General features: G+C 35.2%; 1 protein-coding gene across 15 annotated transcripts in view; it reads left to right on the forward strand.

Annotated features, from left to right (window-relative positions):
- Positions 1–13,304, forward strand: part of RALGAPA1 (Ral GTPase activating protein catalytic subunit alpha 1) — a 252,205-nt gene that overhangs the window by 188,874 nt on the left and 50,027 nt on the right. For all 15 annotated transcript variants that reach the window (XR_004384235.1, XM_032871260.1, XM_032871259.1 and 12 more), the window contains one exon: positions 10,031–10,186. Coding sequence is in view for 14 of the 15 variants with exons in the window: in XM_032871260.1 (XP_032727151.1) it covers positions 10,031–10,186 (156 nt within the window). In the remaining variant the exon portion in view is untranslated. The remainder of the gene's footprint in view (positions 1–10,030; positions 10,187–13,304) is intronic.

Consider the following 13,304-nt stretch of genomic DNA (forward strand, 5'->3'; position numbering starts at 1 on the left):
GCTGAGCATGGAACCTACTAAAAAACAAAACAAAACCACAAGAAATAAACTATAGTAGCCATAGAGAGTGACAATATTTTTCAAGTGCTGAAAGAAAAATTCTCAACCAGGCTCATATTAGCTAGTGAAGGAATGAAGCCAAACATTCTCAGATGAAGGAAAACTTAGAGAACTTGTTGCTGGCAGACCTACCCTAAAAGAACAACTAAACAAAGTTATATTAACAGAAAGGAAGCAATAGAAAGAAACTTGGAACACTAGAACGAAAAAGTTTGACAAAAAATACAGGTAAATACATTAGGCATTACTTTTTCTCTTGGGTTTTCTTAATTACGTTTGATGGTGCAAAAATTATTTCTGATGTGTTTCTAAGTGTAATGCCATGAAAATATTCATGACAATTATATTACAAACAGTTGAGCGTACAGGGGCATAAACTGAGGCAGGGTTTGTATATTTCACTCAAATTGGTGTGAAGTGACATTAGTAGACTGTGATAAGTTATGTATATATAGTCTTATACCAAGAGCAACCACTAAAAAAAAAAAATCACAAAAAATACATTCAAAAAATGATAGATAAATAAAAATGGAATTCTAGAAAATGTTTAAGTAATCGACAGGAAGCAGGTAAAATAAAGAAATGAAAAACAGAAAATAAACAGGAAACAGTAAAACAGCAGGCTTAAGTCCTAACATAAGAGTCATTACATTAAACATAAGTGGTCTAAAAATACCAATTAAAAATGATCAGAGTGCGTTAAAAGATAAGACCCCTCCTCTATGCTATATAAATTATATTCACTTCAAATATTTTAATATAGGCTGGTAGAGAGTAAAAGGATGGATAGTGCACCTAGGTAGCCCAGTTAGTTAAGCATCCAACTCTTGATTTCAGCTTGGGTCATGATTTCAGGGTCATGAGATTGAGCCCTACATCAGGCTCCATGATCAGTGGGGAGTCTGCTTGAGATTCTCTCTCTCTCTTTCCTTCTGCCCATCCCCTGCATGTTGTCTCTCCCTCTGTCCCTCCTTTTTCTCTCTCTCAAATAAACAAGTCTTTAAAGAAAAAACTAAAAGGATGGAAGAGTTCTATCATGTAAGCATTAATCAAAGGAAAGCTATATTGGTTACATTAGTATTAGCTAAGGGAGACTTCAGAGCAGAGAGAATTTCCAGAGATGGTGATATTATAAAATGGCAGTCCAAGAAGACATAGTATGTGCTCAGCAAATAACACAACTGAAAAATATATGAAACAAAACTGATAGAACTGAAAAATGAAATAGACAAATCCATAGTTATGGATAGAGACTTCACCTCTTTCTCAACAACTAAAAGAAGAGCCAGGCAGAAAATCAGCAAGTATATAGAAGAACTCAACAATACCATCAAGCAACATTTATAGAACACTTTACCCACCATCATTGCAATACATATTCTTTTCAAGTGTCCATAGAACATATACCAAGATAGACATATTACACCATAAAAAACATTGCAGCAAACTTAAAAGCGTTGACATCATTCAGTATGTTCTCTAATTATAATGAGAAAAAAATGTGAAATCATTAGCAGAAAGGTAACAGGAAAATCTCCAAATTCTTGGCAAGGTTACATAGTATATAATTCTATTTATATAACATTCTTCTAATATTTTTAAATTTAAATTCAGTTAATTAACATATAATATATTGGTTTCAGAGGTACAGGCCTGGGATTTATCTGTCTTATGTAATTCCCAGTGCTCATTACATTACATCCCCTCCTTAATGTCCATCACCCAGTCACCCCATTGCTCTACCTCCCTCCCCTCCATCAACCTTCAGTTTGTTTCCTATGATTAAGAATCTTTTATGGTTTGTCTCCCTTCCTGGTTTCGTCTTGTTTCATTTTTTCCTCTCTTCCCCTATGATCCTCTGCCTTATTTCTTAAATTTCATATATCAGTGAGATCATATGATAATTGTCTTTCTCTGATGGACTTACTTCACTTAGCATAATACCCTCTAGTCCCATCCATGTCATTGCAAATGGCAAAATTTCATCTTTGATTGCTATGTAATAGACCAGTGTGTGTGTGTGTGTGTGTGTGTGTGTGTGTGTGTACATCATATCTTCTTTATCCATTCATCTGTTGATGGACATCTGGGCTCTTTCCCTAGCTTGGGTTTTGTGGACATTGATGCTATAAATTCAGGGGTGCAGATGCCCCTTTGGATCACTACATTTGTATATTTGGGGTAAACACCCAGTAGTGTGATTGCTGGGTCATAGGGTAGCTCTATTTTCAACTTTTTGAGGAACCTCCATGCTGTTTTCCAGAGTGGCTGCAACAGCTTGCATTCCTACCAATAGTGTAGGAGGGTTCTCCCCTCTGTACATTCTCACCAACACCTGTTGTTTCCTGACCTGTTAAGTTTAGCCATTCTGACTGGTGTGAGGTGGTATCTCATTGTGGTTTTGATTAGTATTTCCCTGATGCAGAGTGATGTTGAGCATTTTTTCATGTGTCTCTTAGCCATTTGTATGTCTTTGGAGAAATGTCTGTTCATGTCTTCTGCCCATTTCTTGATTGGAGTATTAGTTCTTTGGGTGTTGAGTTTGGTAAGTTCTTTCTAGACTTCAGATACTAACCCATTATCTGATATGTCATTTGCAAATATCTTCTCCGATTCTGTTGGTTGTCTTTTGGTTTTGTCAACTGTTTGCTTTGCTGTGCAAAAGCTTTTTATCTTGAAGAAGTCCCAGTAGTTAAATTTGCTTTTATTGTCCTTGCCTTTGGAGACGTGTATAGCAAGAAGTTGCTGTGGCCAGCTCAAGTTGCTGCCTGTGTTCTCTTCTAGGATTTTGATGGATTCCTGTCTCACATTTAGGTCTTTTATCCATTTTGAGTATATTTTTGTGTTTAAGGAAATGGTCCAGTTTCATCCTTCTGCATGTGGGTGTCCAGTTTTCCTTACACCATTTGTTGAGGAGACTGTCTTTTTTCATTGGATATTCCTTCCTGCTTTGTTGAAGATTAGTTGACCATAGAGTTGAGGGTCCATTTCTGGGTTCTCTGTTGTGTTCCATTGATCTATGTGTCTGTTTTTGTGCCACTACCATATTGTCTTGATGATTACAGTTTGTAATAGAGCTTGAAGTCTGGAATTGTGATGCCATCAGCTTTGGTTTCTTTTTCAACATTCCTTTAGCTATTTGGGGTCTTTTCTGGTTCCATACAAATTTTAGGATTATTTGTTCCAGCTCTGTGAAAAAAAATGATGGTTTTTTGATAGGAATTGCATTGAATGTATAGATTGTTCTAGGTGGCATAGACATTTTAACAATATTTGTCCTTCTAGTCCATGAACATGGAACGTTTTTCCTTGTCTTTGTGTCTTCCTCAACTTCTTTCATGAATGTTCTATAGTTTTCTGAGTACACATCCTTTACATCTTTGGTTAGGTTTATTCCTAGGTATCTTATAGTTTTGGATGCAATTGTAAATGGGATCAACTCCTTAGGTGCAATTGTAAATGGGATCAGCTTGGCTGCAATTGTAAATGGGATCTGTCTCCTTGTTAGTATATAAGAGTGCAATTGATTTCTGTGCATTGATTTTATATGCCACTTTGCTGAATTCCTGTATGAGTTCTGGCAATTTGGGGTGGAGTCTTTTGGGTTTTCCACATAGAGTATTATGTGTTCTGGAAAGAGTGAGAGTTTAACTTCTTCTTTGCCAATTCAGATGCCTTTTATTTCTTCTTGTTATCTGATTGCTGAGACTAGGACTTCTAGTACTACGTACAGCAGTGGTGATAGTGGACATACCTGCCGTGTTCCTGACCTTAGGGGAAAATCTATCAGTTTTTCCCCATTGAAATGATACTTAGTAAGGGCTTTTCATATATGGCTTTTATGATATCCAGGTGTGTTCCCTCTGCCTCTACACTGTGAAGGGTTTTAATCAAGGAAGGATGCTCTACTTTGTCAAATGCTTTTTCTGCATCTATTGAGATGATCCTATGGTTCTTGTTCTTTCTTTCATTTATGTGGTATATCACATTGATTTGCAGGTGTTGAACCACATTTGCAGCCCAAGAATAAATCCCACTTGGTCATGGTGTATAATCCTCTTAATGTACTATTGGACCCTATTGGCTAGTATCTTGGTGAGAATTTTTTCATCTTTGTTCATCAGAGATATTGGTCTGTAATTCTTTTTGGTGGGGTCTCTGTCTGGTTTTGGGATCAAGGTAATGCTGGCTTCATAGAAAGAGTTTGGAAGTTTTTCTTCCATTTCTATTTTTTTGAAAAAGCTTCAGAAGAATAGGTATTAATTCTTCTTCAAATGTTTGGGAGAATTCCCCTGGGAAACCATCTGGTCCTGGGCTCTTGTTTGGAGATTTTTAATTACTGCTTCAATTTCCTTGCTGGTTATGGGTCTCTTCAGGTTTTCTGTTTCTTTCTGTTTCAGTTTTGGTGGTTTATACCTCTCTAAGAATGCATTTCGTCCAGATTGCCTAATTTGTTGTCATATATTGCCCATAATATATTCTTATAATTGTTTGTATTTCTTTGGTGTTAGTTGTGATAGCTCCTCTTATATTCATGATTTTATTTATCTGGATCCTTTCTCTTTTCTTTTTGATAAGTCTGGCCAGGGGATTATCAGTCTTACTAATTTTTTCACAGAACCAGCTCCTAGTTTCATTGATCTGTTCTATTGTTCTTTTGGTTTCTATTTCATTGATTTCTGCTCTAATCTTTATTAATTTTCTTCTGCAGGGTTTAGGCTTTATTTGCTGTTCTTTCTCTAGCTCCTTTAGGTGTAAGTTTAGATTGTGTATTTGAGAACTTTCTTATTTCTTGAGAAAGGTTTGTATTGCTATATACTTCCCTCTTAAGGCCACCTTTGCTGCATCCCAAAGATTTTGAACAGTTGTCTTCTCATTTTCATTTGTTTTTGTGAATTTTTAAAAGTTCTTCTTTAATTTCCTGGGTGAACCATTCATTCTTTAGTAGGATGCTCTTTAGCCTCCATGTATTTGAGTTCTTTCTAAATTTCCGCCTGTGATTGAGTTCCAGTTTCAAAGCATTGTGGTCTGAAAATATGTAAGGAATGATCCCAGTCTTTTGATACTGGTTGAGAGGAGGATTGATCCAAAATGGTGGTGGAGTAGGAGATCTGAATTTCATCTGGTCCCAAGAATTAAGCTAGATAGCTTTCAAATCATTCTAAACACCTGTGAACTCAGCCAGAGATCTAAGGAAAAAAAAATAGCTGCGGTTCTATGAATAGAAAAGTGACCACTTTTTGCAAGAATGACAAAATGGAAAAACTCGCCTCAGAGAAGAGAACAAGAGGCAGTACTGACTGCCAGGAACCTAATCAGTATGAACATAAGTAAGATGTTGGAATTTGAGTTCAAAATAATGATTATAAAGATACTAGCTGGTTTCAAAAGAAGCATAGATGACAGCAGAGAATCCCTTTCTGGAGAAGTAAAAGAACTAAAAGTAAAAGAACTAAAAACCAAGTAGAAATAAAAAAGGCTATTAATGAGATGCAATAAAAAATGGAAGCTCTAACTACTACGATAAAGGAGGCAAAAGAGAGAATTAGTAATATACAAGACAAAATGATGGAGAATAAAGAAGCTGAAAAAAAGAGATAAACAAGTGCTGGATCACAAAGGGAGAATTAGATAAGTGATACTATAAAGCAGAATAATATTAGAATAATTTGGAGAGATGGGGGCAGAAGGTATTTTGGAGCAAATTATAGCAGAGAACTTCCCTGTTCTGGGGAAGGAAATGGGCATTCAAGTCCAGGAGGCACAGAGGATTCCTCTCAAAAATCAGTAAAAATAGGTCAACACCCTGACATGTAATAGTGAAACTTGCAAATCTCAGAGACAGAGAGAAAATCCTGAATGCAGCTCAGAACAAGAGGTCTGTAACCTACGAGGATAGAAACTTTAGAATGGCAGCAAACCTATCTACAGAGACCTGGCAGGCCAGAAAGGACTGGCATAATATATTCAGGGTGCTGAATGAGAAGAATATGCAGCCAAGAATACTTTTATTCAGCTAGGATGTATTTCGAAATAATAGTGATAAAAAGCTTCCAGGACAAACAGAAACTTAGAGAATTTGTGATCACCAAACCAACCCTACAAGAAATATTAAAAGGGATCCTCAAAGCAAAGAGAGAGCCCAAAAGTAACATAGTCCTGAAAGGAACAGAAACAATATTAACAGTTATTCTGCAGGTAATACAACGGCACTAAATTCATATCTTTCAATAGTTACTCTGAATGTAAATGGGCTAACTGCCCCAATCAAAAAACACAGGGTATCAGATTGAATAAAAAAACAAGACCCATGGATTTTCTGTCTGCAAGAGACTCATTTTAGACCCAAATACACCTCCAGAGTTGAAGTGAGAGGGTAGGGTAGAATACTATTTATCATGCCAGGGGATATCAAAAGAAAGCTGGGGTAGCAATCCTTATATCAGACAAATTAGATTTTAAACCAAAGACTGTAATAAAGAGTTGAGGAAGGACACTATGTCATAAGTAAAGAGTCTGTGCAAGAAGATCTAACAATTGTAAATATTCATGCATGGGAGCAGTAAAATATATAAGCCAATTAATAAAATCAGTGAAACACATTGATAATAATGAAATAATAGGGGACTTTAGTACCCCCCTCACTGCAATAGAAAGACCGTCTAAGCAGAAGATCCACAAGGAAATAAGGGCTTTGAATGACAGACTGGACCAGATGGACTTCACATGTGTATTTGGAACATTCCATCCTAAAGCAACAGAGTACACACTGAGCTCTGGTGCACGTGGAACATTTTCTAGACTCGATCACCTACTGGGTCACAGATCAGGTCTATTTATACAACATTCTTGAAATGACCATTTAGTTGTAAAAAACACATTACTCATTGTCAGTGTTTGAGGAGGTAGGATAAGAGGGAAGTGGGTGTGGCTCATGTAACAGGGTAACATGGGGGATCCTTATGGTGTTGAAATGTTCTGTTTCTCAATCATATTAATGCCAGTATCCTGTGGTGTTTTTGTTTTTTTTTTTTTTTCCTGCTTTTGAGAGAGAGAATATAAGCAGGGGGCAGGGAGGCAGAGGAAGAGGGAGAGAATCTCAAGCAAGCTTCATGCTGAGACTCAGTCTCATGACCATGAGATCATGACCTGAGCTGAAATCAAGACTTGGACACCCAACCCACTGAACCCCATCCAGTATCCTGGTTTTAATATAGTTTTGCATTTGGGGTAATCTGGTTATAGGGTACATAGGAGCTCCTTTTATTATTTTTTAAAACTTATTAACCTACAGTTATCTCCAGTTAAAAAATGGAATTTAAAAAATGGAGATTATCGAGTACTGCATAAACGTTTAGAGCAAAGGAACTCTAGAATGAGATCTTTTCTCCGTTACATGATCAGAGAACTGATCTGAAAATAACCTTTTCTCTAAAAGAAAACAAAAGGTTTGCACTTTGATACTATTTTTTACCTATCATATTTGAAAAGATCATAAAGTTTGATAATATATTTGAGAGGCCATGAGGGGAACATGTGCTCTTATATGCTGTTGATACCATCTATAGACATTTTAGTGAGTTTCAAAATTAGAAGTTTACATGCCCATTGACTTATAGTTCCATTTTTAAGTATTTATCTTATAGATCTACTTTCACAAATGCAACATGACATGTATTCTGTGTTATTCACCTCATCATTGACATATTAACAAAAGATTGGAAACAACCTAAATACCCTTTAAGTAGGGGACTAGTTAATTATTGTGCATCAAGAAAATGAACTTCTGTGAAGCAATGAAAACAGAACAAATAAGGAAGCTCTTTACATACTAATGAGTACTCTTCAAGGTATTTTAAATGCAAAAAAAGATGGTGGGAAACACTGTATGTGTTGCTGTGTGTGTGTGTCTGTATACACATACATGTAGAAATTTAATTATATATAGAGAGAACGTTTTTAAAAGGATATTTAAGAAATTGCTTTCTGGAGGCACCTGGGTGGCTCAGTTAAGCAGCTGGGTCTTGATTTCAGCTCAGGTCATGATCTCAGAGTCCTGGGACTGAGCTCCACATTGGGCCCCGCACTCAGTGGGGGGGTCCTCAGGTGGGGTCCACTTAAGGATTTTTTCTCTCCCTCTCCCATTTTCCCCCTTCCCACTTGTGCATTCTCTCTCTTTATCTCCAAAATAAATAAATCTTGGAATGCCTGAGGTTTTCATTCAGTTGAGTGTCTGTCTTCTACTCAGGTCATGATCGCAGGGATCTGGGATCAATTCGGACTCCTTGCTTAGTGGGGAGCCTGCTTTTCCCTTTGCTGCTGTTCCTCCTACTTGTGCTTGCTCACTCTCTCTCTCTCTCTGACAAATAAGTATTTTTTTTTTTAATTAAATAAATCTTTAAAAAGGAAAAGACGGGCATTGGGTAGCTCAGTCAGTTAAGTGTCTGCCTTTGGCTCAGGTCATGATCTCAGGATCCTGGAATTGAGCCCCTCATCGGGCTCCCTGCTCACTGGGGAGTCTGCTTCTCCTTCTTCCTCTGTTCCCCATACTTGTGTTCTCTCTCTAATATATACATAAAATCTTTTAAAAAAAGAGAGAAAAATTGCTTTCTGGGAGGGGAACTGAGCACCAAAGATGAGAGAAATAGAAGGAAGAATTTTGGTATTACTTTTGAAATTTTAATTATATGAATATCACTGAGTCAAATTTTAAAATATTATAAGTGTTGAGGCAATCTTATAGTAATGGCATAAAAACTAATTTCTTATTCAGATGTTCAGTCATTGTAACTGATATTGATAGTTGAGACATGTTCAGTTCACATGGTGCAAAAATTGGTTTTTATAATTCTCACTGTATCGGTTATTCAGATTTTTAAATTTTTAATTGAAGTATAATTAACATAGTGTTATATTACTTTAAGGTGTACACTATAATGATTCAGCAGTTCCACACATTACTCAGTGCTGATCATAAGTATACTCCGTCCCCTTTATTTCACCCACAGCCCTACCTTCCTTCCCTCTGCCAACCCCCAGTTTCCTGTGTTTAAGAGTATGCTTTTTTGTTTGTTTCTTTTCTTCTTTGTTCATTTGTTCTATTTTTTAAATTCCACATGTAAGTGAAATCATATGGTTTGATCTTTTTCTGACTGACTTATTGTACTTGCATTAATTGTACTCTTTAGGTCCATTCAGACTTCATTTTTTAAAAACATCTATAAAGTGATTTCTCTGAGTGGAGAGTTATAAAGTGATGTTTAAGTTTTTTTTTTTTTGTGCTTCTTTTTGCTTTCTAATATTTTCTTTAATTTTCAACAGTGAAGACAAGTTGCTCTGGGTATTGCACAAGTTCAGGAAATATTACCCGATGTATTGACCCTGATATTAGTGTGTATTTTATTTATAATCGGGAAAAAATATGTGTAAAAATCTTTGCAAAGATTAATTTGTAGTTTTTTCATGCATTAGAAGTACAGTTAAGTTCTACATATTTGTATTTTTGTTTTGAGCTGTGTGATAGGTACTAAAAATTAAGAAGCCAGTTTCGATGAGTAAATATAACACACCTAATTAATCATCTTATCAAAGTGACATTACTGTTTTAACTTTTCCCCAGATCATTTCCAGTCTTGATTTTTGCCACTTGATTTTTTTACTCTGGCTTTGGGGTCCTCCCATAGCCTTTATGATTTAGCATTAACACCTAGTAGCCTAACAAAGGATGCATACTGTACAGCAGTTGATTTCTTTCCTAATTAACTCCTATTAATTAGGGATCCACAAATACTTTAAAAGTACCAGTATGAACAGAACAGCTCCAAGTAGTAATTCTGGATCAAGTATTGGTTGATAACATGCCACAGACTTTCTTCTCCATGTTTTTACAAATTGAGAAATTTGAATCTATTTCAGTAGTAAGTTTCTGTGTTTTGTTTAGTTGATTAATATTATGTGTCATTGCTCCCAGGTCAATCTTACAAACCATTGTGGTTTCATGGGAGGACTACAAAAAAACAAAAGCACTGGATTGACCACACCGTATTTTGCTACCTCTACAGTAGAAGTAATATTTCATGTATCAACAAGAATGCCTTCTGATAATGACGACTCTTTGACCAAAAAAGTAAGTGCTGAGGAAAAAATGTTGAGTTAAAATCCTAGTAATTAAGAAGATAAATACATAAAATATGTAAGTAGTTGATCAAGCACTATTTCTGAGTATTCCATTCTTCACTTAATACTATCCTCAGAAATAAGATTGTTGTAGAGCTAATGCTGTTTTCATTAATGATAATATTGAAAGTTATTATCTTAAAGGATTTGTCTTTTAGAAAATGGGGATATGACAAATTGAAAAACTTCTACATATGTTCAAATGGGTGAAATTACATTTCAAGTCTCTTCATACACAAATAGATATAATGGTTATATTGATTGAGGGAGAGCAAAAGTTTATATCAATTATTATAAAGCACTTAAAATATAACATTCTTTATCATAAATTTTAACTAAAACTAATAGAGCAGATAAGATAAACCATAATAATGAAAGAATTTTACTACCTTAGAATTTACAAGAGATGTGGTGGAATGGTTTTGATGGCCCTTGTGCTTTAAACCTACACCATTGTTTTTCTATAGTGGCACTGGCATTCAAGAGTCATTCTAGTGATTATAGGGATACCTCAGAGTACAGTTACAAGTATTCAATAGTGTTTGGTTTTCTTAGGAAGAAATATTTTTTTTTTAAGATTTTATTTATTTATTTGACAGACAGAGATCACAAGCAGGCAGAGAGTCAGGCTGAGAGAGAGGAGGAAGCAGGCTCCCTGCTGAGCAGAGAGCCCGATGCGGGGCTCGATCCCAGGACCCTGAGATCATGACCTGAGCCGAAGGCAGCGGCTTAACCCACTGAGCCACCCAGGCACCCCAAGGGAGAAATATTTTTAAGAATAAAACCTTGTCCAGTATTTCTTCACCTTCTCTTTCTCCTCCTTCAATTTATTCAAAACTGCTAAATGTAACTAACTTAATATCATTGGTCATTTTATTTAATATTCTTTTGCCTGATACCAGACTCTTTATACCTTATTAATAAACTACAAGAACAGCATATTCTCACACTCTTTTGTAAAGGTATTTCAGAACTCCTCTCACATATTTGATAAGACTGATTCAATACCCTTGAAGCCTTTTGTTTACAATGTAAAGTACTGTTGGAACTTGCCTACTAAATGAGTAATGGTTGATAAAACTAATGTATGGATGCTAATTAGATTGGAATGAGTAGTAAAGGTGGAGATAATTGATAAATGTAAGAAAGTATATTCAGTAACTGGTTTGCTATAGAATTTCTTGTTGCATAGTTTTTAGAAGTAGAAAATGATCCACAAATACTGATAAGAAGACAGTGAAGAGGTGGATTGGAGTGAAAACTTCATTAAACTGTCAGTTAAGCACTTTCTTCCATCAGCTCATTACAAATCTCTATGAAAATAAGCCATTCCTGAATTAGAGATAATTTTTAGTGCAAAAAGATAATTTTAGGGCCACCTGATATCTCAGTCTGTTAAGTGTCCAATGCTTGATTTTGGCTCAGGTCAGTCTCAACGTCATGAGGTTGAGCCTTGTGTGGCACTCTTTGCTAGGGGTGGAGCCTGTTTGGGATTCTCTCTGCCCCTCCCCTGCTCTCATTCTCATACTTGCACACACACTCTCTTTCCCTCTCAAAAAAATAAAATAAAAATTTAAAAATAAATAATTAAAAATTGTTTTAAAAGATAATTTTAATCATTAAGAACTTGGCCATGACTCACATTTATCATTATCATTTTCATGATAATCCATGGCTCCATAGATACAACTTTTAAACCCCAGAGCAGAATCTAAAACTGATAGTATTTTGGATTACAAACATAAGAGAAGAACAAAGTACATCATTTTTTGTAAAAAAAAACCCAAAAAACAAAACCCAGTTTTGTTCTTTTTTTTTTTTAAGAAAACTATGCCAGGGTATTTTTACTTCACTATATTAAAAATGATAATTATATGGTACTTTAAATTTTATTCCTGTGACCTTTGTAGAAATGTCAAATAAGTAGGATTTCTTACTATTTTCAGAACAGTCATGAGGGTGTGTCCTTAATTACTTAAGGAGTTTCTGAAATGGACGTTTAACAAGTTGTTATCATAAGAAAATTAATTTTAGAGAAGATAACACCATTTAAGAATTGTTAAATGGTTGAGTTCTAATTAAAATTATATTGTTAAGTGGTAACATTTTTAAGTGTTGGATGTATTACAGAGTTTTGAGGAAATAAGTATTAAGCATTAATAGTTTATTTCATCTCTACATATAGAAAGTTTTTTACTGTGGTAAAAATTATATATATAATTTACTATTTTCACTTTTTAAAAATTTTTTTATTTAAATTTTTTTTTAGGGTTTGGAAATGTTTCATTGATGCATAATTAACATACAGTGTCATCTTAGTTTTGGATGTGTGCATTGTAATAACAGTTCTCTATTTCACCCATTCCCTCAACCCTTTTCCCCTCTGGCAACCTCCAGTGTTCCCTCTGTATTTAAGAGTCTAGTTCGCTTTGTCCATTTTTTTCTTTGTTCATTTGTTCTGATTCTTACATTCTACACATGAGTGAAATCATACAGAATTTGTCTTTGTTGGACTGACATTTAACTTCGCATTATACCCTCTAGGTCCATCCGTGATGTCACAAATGGCAAGATCTCATTTTTTTTTTAATGGCTGAGTAATATTCTATTGTACATATTTATAGATATGCCACATCTTCTTTATCCATTCATCTATGGATAGACACTAGGGTTGCTTCTATATCTTGGCCATTGTAAATAATGCTGCAATAAACATAGAGGTGCCTATGTCATTTCATTAGTATTTTGTTTTCCTTGGATAAATATGCAGTAATGGAATTATTGGATCATATGGTAATTCTGTTTTCCACACTGTTTTGCACAGTGACTACACCAATTTGCATTTCCAGCAGTAGTGCACAAGGGTTCCTGTTTCTCCACATCCTCGCCAATATTTATTTCTTGGTAGTTTTTTTTGTTTTTGTTTTTGTTTTTCATTCTAGCCATTCTCACTGGTTTAAGGTGATATCTCATTGTGGTTTTGATTTGTCTTTCCCTGATGATTAGTGATGTTGAACATCTTCTCATGTGTCTATTGGCCACCTGTATGTCTTCTTTGGAAAAATGTC

The sequence above is a fragment of the Lontra canadensis genome, unplaced genomic scaffold (assembly GCF_010015895.1).
Source record: "Lontra canadensis isolate GAN:19392208 unplaced genomic scaffold, GSC_riverotter_1.0 scaffold42, whole genome shotgun sequence".
In the NCBI taxonomy this organism is placed as follows: Eukaryota; Metazoa; Chordata; class Mammalia; order Carnivora; family Mustelidae; genus Lontra; species Lontra canadensis.